This window comes from Pyxicephalus adspersus, chromosome 9 (genome assembly GCF_032062135.1).
Source record: "Pyxicephalus adspersus chromosome 9, UCB_Pads_2.0, whole genome shotgun sequence".
Classification (NCBI taxonomy): Eukaryota; Metazoa; Chordata; class Amphibia; order Anura; family Pyxicephalidae; genus Pyxicephalus; species Pyxicephalus adspersus.
In genome coordinates this window covers 55,419,538-55,432,882 of record NC_092866.1, presented here as the reverse complement: position 1 = coordinate 55,432,882, position 13,345 = coordinate 55,419,538, and the positions used below count along the sequence as shown (strand labels likewise).

The 13,345-nt window shown below is 35.9% G+C and overlaps 1 protein-coding gene across 1 annotated transcript in view; it reads left to right on the top strand.

Moving 5' to 3' along the window:
- The window catches only part of LOC140337757 (SH3 and multiple ankyrin repeat domains protein 2-like), a 155,614-nt gene that overhangs the window by 94,808 nt on the left and 47,461 nt on the right, over nucleotides 1-13,345 (top strand). Inside the window, exons 5-9 of the mRNA XM_072421556.1 lie at nucleotides 843-951; nucleotides 1,434-1,585; nucleotides 4,879-5,046; nucleotides 10,817-10,933; nucleotides 12,706-12,783. Coding sequence (XP_072277657.1) covers nucleotides 843-951; nucleotides 1,434-1,585; nucleotides 4,879-5,046; nucleotides 10,817-10,933; nucleotides 12,706-12,783 — 624 coding nt within the window. The remainder of the gene's footprint in view (nucleotides 1-842; nucleotides 952-1,433; nucleotides 1,586-4,878; nucleotides 5,047-10,816; nucleotides 10,934-12,705; nucleotides 12,784-13,345) is intronic.

Here is a 13,345-nt window from a genome sequence, read left to right as displayed (position 1 = left end):
CAGCTACACTGGTGAAAGTGTATCCTCTCCAACCTTGGAGAGCTTTAATAAATCAGGCCAAATGACTTACTTGACAAATTCCCCTACCAATACTACCATATTCTCCATTCAGGCCTCCAAAAATGCAGAATTGAGGTTTTCATTTACCCTAAATTTGTGATTACAAACTTAATTCACTGACCTCGAATTTTCCACTATTTTGAAATGTTAATTGAAACTGTCAATATGTGTCCATATATTTACTGTATTACCCCTTGTCTATATATTTTAAATGTGGAGATCAAATGCTTAAAACAAACACACCTAATATCCATAGTAGCCTAAATCATTCTTCACTTTTAAAATAGCAAACATTATATGGCAAATGGATGATTGCTACATGACAATCACAGCTTTTAAAAATGGAAGGGGCAATCACCATAAAAGTGGAGATTGGGCAAAAATGTGTTCTTTTCGGCTTATTGACATTATTGGCAAACAGAAAAATGGTGTTATTTGGGTATAAATAAGGCCTTTCTCTGGCAAATAACCTGTCCACCTCTCAATTACTTACTCCCTAAGATAGAAAAACTCTCTAAACTATATTAATAAAAAAAATATGCTTGGCTTTATTTCTAACCACTGGTATACATTGCATGAAATTGTATCTAACATACACCCAAACACCTAAACTAAATATGTTGTTACCCATGTTTCTGTAATTAGTTCATTTAAATCGTACAATTAAGGTGTATCCACAGCGTCATTTTTTCCTAGTAACACTAACAACAAATGAAAAAAAAAATTGGACCAAAATATTTTTGTGTGCAAATTAAGCTTAATTCAACCACTTGTATTTTCAGGCTAATTTAAGGAAATTCATGGACTACATTCAGCACTGTTCTGTAGAAAAAATCTGCAAAATGTTAGATCGGGGGCTGGACCCAAATTACCATGACCCGGAAAGTGGTGGTAAGAAAACATGGCGAGCATTGCTGTATTTTCTGTCTTGGCATTGGATATTATTACTGTTTTTAACCAAACAATAATTAGATTATTCGATGGGAAATATTTTGACATTTGGAATTTGTTATATTTCATTGGTTTTTCCAGACATTTGTACACAGTGTACTGAATATATCAATTTTGGAGCTTGAACTCAAAACATGCATTTGTGTCTAATTAGCTAACCTATAGTGCTCTGGCAGTCTTTCGTTACTTATTATTTGTGTCACACATGGTATGTGTGTGTATATTGATCTGTCTGAAAAAACCCAATATCAAGTAGAGGCACAAAAACTGTATAAAACCTTGTTTTAAATGTGGAAAAAAAACAAACATGTTGTTCAAAACTGTCCTGGATATAGTCACATTTCTATATAGTATTCTGTTTTATAGTTAAAGGGAATGTTTTAACAGGTGTGTTAATCTTTTAATTCTTCTTCCTCTCGCAGAAACACCGCTTTCTTTGGCGGCACAGATGGACAACTCCGTAGAAGTAATAAAAGCTCTTCGTAATAGTGGTGCTCACCTAGACTTTAGAAGCAAAGATGGTATGACGGCTCTGCACAAAGCGGCTCGAGCAAAGACTCAAACTAATCTTGTGGTATGTGTTGTGTTATTTATTAGTGGTGATGGTCATTAAACTTCACCTTATCTAGTATGTGTTACTGAACCCCATTCTTCTTCTACACTGTCTGTATTCGGCACCACAGAGGGACACTGGGACACTTCCAGCTTCTATTGTATTTAATTATAGCGATCTTCATTTTCTCTTTTGCGCCTGGATACAGGAGTGAACTTCTTTTATATATTGACTATAGGAGAAGCAATACTTACTATAACGATTTAGGTAAAGTACTGTTTAGTACTAGGATTTCAAATGTGTTATCTAAAAGCAAAATCTAAAATGTACGGTAATATTGCAGTTTACCAGTCCTAGCTGTGTTTAAGTTTTTTTTCTTTATTTTTAACAGTTTTTTATGTCAGGATCACCCTTCACCTAGGACAGGGATGCTTAGGTGTATGGGAGCTAAAAAAAAGGGGAGTATTGTCACCCTAGTTTGCTTTCCAGATAAGAAATCCAAATACCTTCTCATTTTCAATATATGGGATGATGAACGTTTATATTGTATTTAGTTTGTATTATGTATAATGTATAGCTGAGAAGGCTGATATCAGTGCTTCAGCGTTTAGTTTGGTGCACAAGGAGCTATAAGGCCAATTATATTTCATGCAGCTTCAAGCTGTATTTTTCTGTAGGTAAATGAAGATTAATGTTGCCACCACTACTGAGGACTAGTGTAAAGTTAACATGTTTCAAATGACGTTCTAAATGGTGTGGTTGAGAACATGATTTTGATTCAGAGGCAAAGCTGTCAACACAGGGGTGTGAAACACATTATTATTTTTGTAAAGGGGTTCATGCTTTGGAGCATTAGTGGAACATATGCGTTTCAATTCAATTGATGTTAAAAAAAATACCCACAAATTAAAATGCACCATTTAAAATCCCATGCTTGAAATTTGAATTTACTCCAAAAAGAATGCAGCCCGCATTGTTTGGACAGGGTTAAAAACACTATCAAACCCATACTCAAGCTGTATGGACATTTTTAATTGTTTTGAAATTTATTTCAATTCATTGCCATACAAGAAGAGAGAGTGCCATACATGGCTCTTGTACATGCATACAGCTCATCACAGCCTTTATCTTTTCTAATTACTGAAGTCAGAACAACGCTCTTTTCTTTTTTAACACTGAGCAGCCTAAAACTTGATACATACCTGCATCCCTCTATGCTGAGCTAGTCTCTCAAACAGTTTTTCATGAACCTTTGTTATCAGTTTTCCTTTGTCACTTCTGACAACAATAAATACCATACCTCATCTCTTTAGTCTTATGTCTGTGCTTGTGCAGGCACATCATTAGCATGGACGGTACAATCCTGTAGTACCATGACTCACTGAACAGCTTTGTGACTCCATGCAGTGTAAGTTTATCAGAAGTCAGTGTAAAATAAACACCACGTGATACTAAGGTCCTGTTTTACCAAGAGGACAAATAATAGAAATATCTTGCAACATTCTATGATTAATTTCTTACATTTGTTTCTTTTTTATGTTGTCTATAATTTTAACTGAAATAGTTCACATTCTGTTAGGTTGTACATTTTTTATTCTCTCACAGCATTTAAATTCCAACCTTATTAGAATACTGTAATCATAAAAAGGAAGCTGACACCTATTTTCCCCGAAACCCTTTAACAGCCTTCACACTTTTGGGAAGACACTTCACAAGATATGCATTTTTACCCATTCATGAAAAAGGGCATTTTTTACATCATTTACCTGACTTGCAATAAGCATTTTTGTTCAAGTAGGTTTGAGGTGAGGGTTCTGTTCAGCCCACTGTAGTTTCCCCACACTAGAATCCTCAAATCATGTTTATATGGAACTAAAAAGTGCCCCTTACACCTCTACAGAAAAAGTTTTTCCCTAAACTGTTGCAACTAGTATGAAAAAAAGCTTACATCCAGCATTTGGGACTTGTTTACACTATAATCTCTTCCTTATGGATCCTCAGATAAAAGTGCTTGCATGTTTTAGACTGATAATTCCTAAAATGGTAATAAATAGTAAAGTAATTCCATAAAACACAATGACTCCTTTTAAAAACATATTTGGATCCAACCTATGACATGTAAAAATTAACTGATCTTTGTACAGTTTTGGTTAGAGATTTATCGGTATTAATAACCAGGTCTACCTCAGCAGTGAAACATTAGGAGCATGAAAGATGTCATGTGACTACTTTGCAGATTAAAAAAAACTAAAACTAAAATAAAAAAAACACACTTTTCATTACTTTATATATAATTCTGTAACTAACCGACAAGTTTTATTTAGTTTGCCATGTATATATCACATAACTCCATCTGTCTTGATTTTAAATTTTTTTTTAACTAGATAATCTGCTTTGTTACTCCTTTGGCCGTAGTTTGTACCCTGTAATGAGGCTAGTTTCTAATCTGTTGACCCTCAGGTTGCATACTGTGTTGCTGAGTAATCTGCAAGCATTTCTCATCTGCAGGAATCAGGTGCCCCTCCAGGGTTTCTCGTGGCCTGAATTTAATTCGGCATATTTCTGCTCTTTACTGGGTCACCTGTATTGAAATCTTCCATTAACTGCAATGTAGCTGGCAATATTCTGCATCGTTATATTCCCCTCTTTGAATTCACCTTGTGAAAGAAAGGAAAATTGCATATTACTGGGGCTCTGAGCTCTTATCAGACACATTATATGGCAGATCAGCCTGCCCGTGTCACATGATGGTCACTAAATAGAATCAATGTCCTCATGCAATTATATGTTCATTTAGGGGACTGAGGTTCACTGCATCGATGCCTAAATTATTTCACCTTCTAATTCTAATTTTCTGTACACATAGTTTCATATGAATTATCTTTCCTTCTCCCCAGAAAGTCATTTTATTTTGTAAATAAGATATATTCTGTTTATTCATCCATCAAATGGCTTATTTCTGTAATTCAAAATCATTATTGCTCTGGTTGTAACATAATTGCTGTGATTTATCTGTTTTCATTCTTCAATCTAATTGCTTTTCTTTCTACCTATGTTTACTTTGTGCCTCAATTTTCATATTTTCTTGATTACCAGGAGTGATTTTGACACAAAGAAATTACTATATGTAATGCAACTAGCTCAGCTCAGTGCAGCGAAACCACTTCAGCTTAGTTCCATAGTCTTCTTGTTAGTAGTCACTGTAGTGTAATTCCACATTTTAGGTAACAGTCACTGTGGGAATCTTTACGTATTTGGCTCCTATTTTTTTTACGTATCAGTTTGTTTATTATCTTCCAACATTATCTTTGTAGACCCTACTGGAATTGGGTGCATCCCCTGACTACAAGGACAGTCGTGGCCTGACACCTCTTTACCACACCGCCATGGTGGGTGGAGACCCCTACTGTTGTGAGCTGCTGCTTCATGAACATGCCAGTGTTGGCTGCAAAGATGAGAATGGCTGGCAGGAGATTCATCAGGTAACATCCAGGGCTGTGTCTTTTTTAATGGAACCTGGGAAACAGATACCTATAGTGTATACAGTTTATAATTGTATGAAATGTTAGTAGATGTCAATCCATTCTGAATTGAGTTTTTTTTATCGTTGAGTTTATTATTATGAGCAGAACAATCATACTCCAGTCCACCTCACCCTCCATTTTTTTCCTTGACTTTGGAACTCTGTGTTGGATGTTTTTTTTCCAAAAAAACAACTGTAAAAGAGAGGACATTTCAGATTCAGGAACTAGACTAACCTATCCCAAATATGAGGAGATCTCTGTAATTTTGCTGCAGTGGATTATGTAGAATTTAGATTACAGAAATCTGAATAGAGAAGGACAAGTGTGTTGGGAACTACAGGACACTCTTCCTCCTTTTATTGATGACTAATATGGAGTTTTCTTGTTGACCAACAAAGTAAGCTGAGCAGAGTGTTCATAATATTGATTGAAATAACAGTGGAGTTCACAGTACAACACAGGATTTCTATTAGGATAAACACTTATTATATTCTAAATTATCAAAACGATAAGACAGAATGCTTTCATTGTGTTTTCCAGCAGAGCAAAAGGTTGTAAATAAGAGTACTTTATTGGTATGGTTTATGGTATAGTTTGATAGCATAGATAGCCCTGTGTTCACTTGTGGTTATGTGTACTTTTTGGAGATTTTCTTTTTGATGTCATTGTGAGTATAGTTTCCAGGGCACCTGTATTTGAGATCATAATTTGGCCCCAGTGCCAAGCTAAATGAAGGGTATCATCTTGTTTAGTGTTCAGCTTAAAACCATTTACTCCTGCAGGATGTTTTATTATAAATAAGAGGTTACACATTTCGGGTTACTTTTCTTCATTAACGCTTTTCAGGAAGATAAAATATTGCAAATGTGGTATCTGTGACTGCTGGTTTTGTGACAGCCACTGCTGTTACACTCTTGGTTGGCTAACTTACAAATTGCAATGTATAATTCATTTCTTTGGCCTTTACATGCCCCCTTTTTCCTTAATTAGCCAGCACATTACATTAACAGATTGGCTTAACATTATATGATACTCGTTGCAATCGTATACACTTTCCTCTCTAATATCACACAGTCAATGATGTGCAGGAGACTCTACATCATGTGTGTCCATTATCTTATGGAGGGTGGCCAAAACCCATAGAATGGAAAAGATGTTCTCCAGGAAAGGGTTCAGTTAATTCAAATTTTGTGTCTACTACGTGAGGAGGAAGTATCGATTTACAGCCGGTAGTTCTTTAAAGTTCTTTAAAGCTGAAGTATGTATCTGGTTATGTTTTCTCTTCTGTGAATCCCCCTACTCCCTCGTAATTTTTTCTTTTTCTTCATTTTTTACCATATTTTAGATCCAGTGACCCCCCCCCCCCCCCCCCCCCCCTAAACTGGTATCTGAATTTGTGCAGCACAGGCAGAATATGGCTGGTGGGAGGGATTGGAAAAACATCACAGCATGCTACACTCCTCCTAATAGCCTTCAGGACCCAATTCAAGTAGTGGCAGACCACTTTTACCTTCCAGACTGATGTGACATATGTGATTCTTCTGGGGTAGCAGCACACCTAGTACCTTTAACAACAGCTGCTAGGCAAGATTGTCACATGGAACTGGGGAGAGGCTCTTGGTGCTTGTGTATAGGTCTGTACATGCTTTCATCTCAGGAGTTAGTACAAGTGTCCTCAGATGTTATTGGTGATCTGTCTTGTTGAATTTCAAGTCAATGTCTCCTGTAGAGTACTTTTGAAATTCTATTGTATACCAGTGCAACTGTGCAGAGAGCCAAGTAGCCGTTCTGTAGAGCCATTGCTAATAAACTGTTATCTGAAATGATCACCAAAGATCCATTTTTCTGCAGCAGTTATTGCAAGTGTGTACTAAGCTGTGACCAGTTTGACTTTAAAGGGCTTTTCCTCTTTTTTTCTGGTGAGTGAATAGAGCAACTTGGGAGCTGCTTGCTTTTGTGATTGCCAAACTCTTATGTAACACACACAACTCTGATAATAGTGTTCAAAATGGTTTTGTCTGTTCAGATTACAGATGGGTTTGCATATGTTTTTTGCAATTATTAAGCTGTTACTGTTGCTGGTGCCAAGAAAAGAATGTGACAGCTTGGAGTTTCAATAGTACGACCCATTAACATTACGCTGGGTTCCATCCATGACAGTATGATTTCATGCAAAGGATTTTTCCCAGCAATAAACAAATTAAGACAGCTCTAGAAACATAATAAGACATCTCTAGACGCTTTATGACATGAGAGATCCCAGATGCAATAATCATTCACGGATGTTTTGTTTCTTGGCAGAGGAAGTAAATGTAAATATTATACTGTACATCAGGATTACTGTCGGGCTCAGAGAGTTGATTAGGTATTGGTAATCACTGACTCAGGTCACTGTGAGGGATGTTGTGATTATTTTGCTCACTTTATCATTATTAGTCTTGCTGAAATATGTTATCTTGTATAGGGCTGATCATGTAAACAAGACTTGGCTAATGGATTAATTTTCACACTAGGTCCTTCCACCTGCCCCGTGATCCTTGTCCATTAAAGGCAGACACTCGGGTGTAATTAATAACTCACTATACCAATGTTTACATTCTGTTAACTGTCATTTTATGTCAGAGACTGCTTTCTTGCTTGGTAGGTAAAAAAGGACATTGCTATATCCTATACAACCTGACCACATATTGGAATAGATTTTTGTTTGTTGTGAAGGGAACATGGTATTGCATTGTACTATAGCTAACCCACTGATGGTTATGATGATCTAAATTCTCTATTTTTAATAAAATGTCAAAAAGTGGAGGAGCTGGTTGATTTAGAATGTTAGCTATTTATTTAACACTAGCTTTAAGATTAAAGTAGTAAAGTGATTTTTGACTTTCACAACTTTGCATTCAACTAAATAAACAAAGTAAAAAGAGATAAAATGCCACATACCGTATATTTTACAAGGATATTCCAAAATGGCCTCAGCACATTTGGTAATACTCATAGAAAGGACTATGAATGGATTAGAATGATGGATTTAAAAAAAATATCTACACTATCAAGACATTCTGGAACCTAATGTGTAGCCTATTGTGAGAAAATTCTGTCTCAGTTGCAGGTCATGGATCCACCAACAGGGCAAGGACTCAAAAACATGATATTAAAGAAAGTACTGAAACATACCTTTTTTATATGTATTTTTGTTATAATACTTTAATAAATCGATATTTAAACAGTTTTTTTGGTTGTGGTATATGAAAAGCCCCACCTTTTGTGTCATATCTTTCTATATATTGATCCATAAGGGTGCTAACCACACCAAAAGTTTTTGATCTCATTCCCTGGTACCATTTATCCACACCAAAGTACTGAAACATACAGTCATCTGAAGGCAGCCTTTAAACGTAGCACAACTGAATCCGTTTTCCTAAGAAGAGTGGTCCAAATTACATGTTGACAAGCGCAGGAGTCTACAGTATTGCTTTCTTGTAGTGATTGCGTCTAAAATTTGGTCAACTAAATATTAGGTTATTGGTCCCATCATTTTTGCCCATGCCAATCTCATAAATGGTAATATTTGAAATACTTTGAAAATCCATGCACACACCAAATATTCCATCCATACAGAACAACTATTCTCACTCCATAATAAAATGACCTACATTGATCAAAAAATATATTTACTCTCCCCAAATTTTTCCAACACCTTACTGTAGGAATTACCTTTATAACCCTTCATGCTGTTTGTAGGAAATATTCAATCACCTTTACCCTGGGATATTTGTTGGCCCTTCTAATACATCCTGATTTCCCTAAACATTAATGTAACTCTTTCCTAAAACAATGGTGGCAGACTCTAAACAAACTTTTTTTTTTTAACTTTTTTCCTTCCAGTAATAACTTAAATTTTGTATTCATTAAAAGAATACTATATACCTTAAAAAGACAACATTAATTAAATGCTTTAATATGCTCACAGAGTTTACTGACTGGTTCCAAAATTTGATATGGGTTTGCCAAGTGTTGCAAAAAGGACTTCTCAGGTTCCTGTTCCTGGGCAGGGAAGTAAATGCTTCTGTCACATTTAGCATCTTCATGAAACATTTATTCTAGTTGCTGGCTAGCCTTACCTCACTGATTTTTTGATGCAGACAGTTCCTACACCAGCATTCTCCATGTAACTGATAGATTAGGAGTCCGTAACAAGCTTGGTCTGCAGTTTTTCATTTGTACTGTGCATTAAGGCTCTGGCAGCCTCTACTGGTACACATGTCTTACAACAACCCCCTAAAAGATTATTTATTTGGCTTTTGAATTGGTTTCCGCCTTGATTCATTGGGAAAAAGTCATAAGACATATTTATATATCTGGGAATCTTTGTTTATTGTAAGATCATTGTGCTGATATTCTATGATGATCTGGCTTCTGGTGTATAAATGTGGCAGTCAGAATGATGTGTTCTCATTTAACTAGGTATGCAGCACCTAATAATATTAGATTTGCAGTTATACCACTGACATCTTGACACTAGTAACTGGATTATTAGGATTTGATACTGATGCTTTTGGCACCTTTCAAGGAACATATGCCCATGTAAGAATTAAAGCAGAGCTCTAACCAAAAGCTTTTTTCTAGTGTTGAGTAGAGTGGAATAAAGAAGGAACATTTGTCACACTGTCTGTAATTACAGAGGTCAAAGAGTTTGGCCACTATGTAATATAGACATGCTGTCAGCACCTTATGCCAAATACTATGGCACTAGAAGTTTCCAATATCAAAAAGAAATGTAGATTAGCACTTTTAGTTTCCACTGCATGACTGGTATATTTGGGGCAGTGCTACCAAAGCATGATAATTAGGAGTAGACAGAGGGTTTTTTTTTTGTCAAAGCAGAGGTTCAGTTGAGGTTCAGGATTATTCAGTTAAATGAAAATTTAAAAGAAACATGTAAACTGTCTTTGTTTTCTCACATTCTACAAAGTTTTAGCTCTCTGGCTGTAAAGCTGACCCTCTTGCTATAAAAATGTTCAATCACTAACCCGAAACAAAAAAGCAAAGGACTAATACGCAGGACTTCTGACTTTCCTTACCTCAATACGTGTTCCTGGTTAGTGACATACTAAAGCTAGTGGGTGTATGTGGAATCAACACAACTGGCATTTTAAGGAGGTAATTAATGGAAACCAATGGAAAATTTTGCTTGAAAGTATACCTAAAGTCAACAACTCGAGATATATTGTCAAGTTTTTCATTAGAAATAGAGGAAAGCACTAATCTCTCTATACTGAGTGCAGAAAAGATTTTATTTGATGTCTCAACTCTTCAAGGGGGCCTCAAGACACTTCTTTCCCCAACTCATCACACACCACATCACAAAGCTAACTGCAGAATATGTTGGGATATCATTCATAATCTGTACCTTTACCATGGGCTGCCTCATTACTAGGCAGTGGATGGGAATTTAGGATTGCTTTAAAATAGGAAAGGGTTACGAAGAGTGTTTTATTGCTGCCCCCCCCCATTTCTTGCAGCAATGAGGCTAAATAATAGGAAAATTCACCATTTGAAGTGATAGATGAAGCCTGAGAATGTCCAAGACTTTATTTAACCAAAATATGATAATGGGTAGCTCAAACCTTTAAATACAGAACATTGATTTGACTTTATTGCAGTTTCCTTCTCAAGTTAGAACACTTGCTTTACATTTTTACTAAATGAATGATGTATTCCCTCATAGGCATGCCGAAATGGTTACTATCAGCATTTAGAGCACCTTCTGTTTTATGGTGCCAACATGGGGGCCCAGAATGCATCTGGGAACACTGCGTTACACATCTGTGCCCTCTACAACCAGGTAAGTTTTCTTTTTTAAAGCATTTTTCTATTAGTTAAATATGAAATTTTGCATATGAATAATGTGTAATCCTTTGCCTTTTAAATGAAAATTATATAGAAATAATAGTCATCATGCGCACATGATGACTACAAGTTCACTTCCTACTACAAGTGTTTGTGGTTTTTCAAATGGGGTTTGGAGGGTGAGTGTGCAATAAAATGTCTAGAAGCAACCCTAAATAGAGACAACATAAGTTAGTATTTTTATTATTATATTTTTATTAAACAGGATTTATATAGCGCCAAAATATTACGCAGCTCTATATATTAAATAGGGTTTTTAAATGACAGACAGATACAGGCAGTGACACAGGAGGAGGAAAGGACCCTGCCCAAATATTTTTTATTTGTAAATTGAAATTGTAAATACATCTGTTACATATGAATTATGGGGTGATATGGGGTTATTATGTGATTCTGTACAAGTAGTGGAATACAGAGACATACGTCCCAGACCTACTAATACTGCAATTGCCCTTTGTAAAGCTAACATTTCTTGTATACAACTGTTTTAGATCAAATGTAACAGCTTGAGAGCAGGCACCACAAAGTAAATGTACCTTAACCAACAAAAAAGGTGTTTTTGTTGTTAAGTATTCTGCATGGTCAGGTAAGAAATAAAGGCTCATACCACCTAAACATAATAAATAATAGGAATGCCTCTTGTGTGTCATACAAGTAATCAATGTCCAATTTGATTCGACAGAAAGGGGTACCAGAACTTACTTGATTTGTATCTAAAGGTAGAGGGTCATCCTTTACATGGGGATGCCCATTTACCTGCCAGCACTTCTGAATTATTTTTTCAAAGGATGTTTCCTAAAAAAAACTCTAGCTACAATATGAACCTTCTTTTTTGAAGATAGTCCCCTTTCTCTAAACGTTTTAGTTTCTGCATTAGAAACTAAATAGAAAAATTCATTGGGGAGGGAACTTACATTCTCTGTCGGTGACACACTATCGCTGCTAAAATGCTACTCATTCACATGTGCACACACAAACACAAGATCTCCGATGACAATAAAATACCCTTGGCATAACAAGCACTGCAGAACTTCACATACAGGATGCACCAGCTGAAACGCTTGCACAAACTCACATTACACCATACACTGTGATTTATACATGAGAAAATTTTTAGCAAATTTAAAAGTTCGACTTATTCTTGAGGTCCACTATATTTAGAGTTTTTCCAGTACATTAACCTGTACTAAAACTATGTCCTTGCAATGTTTCTTTTCCAGCATCCAAATCCTCTTTGGATGCTGTAGATCATTTCCAAGACACCCCATGTAAATAAGAGGTCCCAGGGAATAGGTGCGGCTATTGCCAAAAAGATTTTTGCCCAAAGAGAAGTAAACATTGCATGGTCCTGGTACAGATGTATGTAAAAAGATGGAGTGGGGGTGTTAGTGAAGCTAGGATGAGGCTTGGACTGTTGTTTAAAAAAGTTTATTCTAAAATATATGCCGTTACGTTTAAATTTGTTGTTACTCAAAACCTTTTATGCAACCCAGTTGCTTTTAGTTGCATGGTGCCTAATTTCTAAGCTTTCTATTTGGCCATGTTATTTCTGGTACTTAACCATATTTTGCCCCTATAAGTGTCTGCCTACCTTGGTTTTGCCAGTAGAGTATGATTGTTATTGGTTTTATTTCTAAAAAACTGTGTTAGAAGTATAGGTATTTTATGGTCCTTTTTCTTAAGGTTTTCTTCTGGCTTGTCTCACAGGACAGCTGTGCACGAGTTTTGCTTTTCCGTGGAGCCAACAAGGAAATTAAAAACTACAACAGCCAGTCCCCATTCCAGGTAAGAAAGCATCATGTTTTTCTTGTAAAACAAAGTAATTTGTTTACCTTTGATATAGCTAAAAGCTTTTTAATGGCAATGTAGTATATCAGCAACTTGCTGCCATTACTTTTTGAAATATATAGCTTATTCGCTAAAGGCATGTGAATGCTTATTCAGCAAAACTGTAAAATAAGTCATGATGTCAGTAATGTCAAGTCTTTTTTTACCTGCCATAAATGAAGTGGAAGAGGTTTTAGCTGTTCCAAGCTTTACTTTATTTCCCTTTGCTGAACGTTCTGGAAATGATGATATATGGCACAATTTTTTCACCATTTTTTTTAGCATACAAATAGTTTTAGCCTTTTATTTCTGTATTCCCTAAGCTCTACTACCTAAAGTTTGAAACAGCTGTGTGCAAGTTGGAGTAAATAAATGGCTTTGCAAATGCTTGCTACTTTTATTGTGAAGCACAATTTTTTTTCGTGTTTCAGTGTGTGCTTAAATTGACAGCATGCAGATATCTTCTGGTTTAAGAAGGTAGTACTGTACTTTAAAACCATAAAACCGAGTGCTGTTTCTA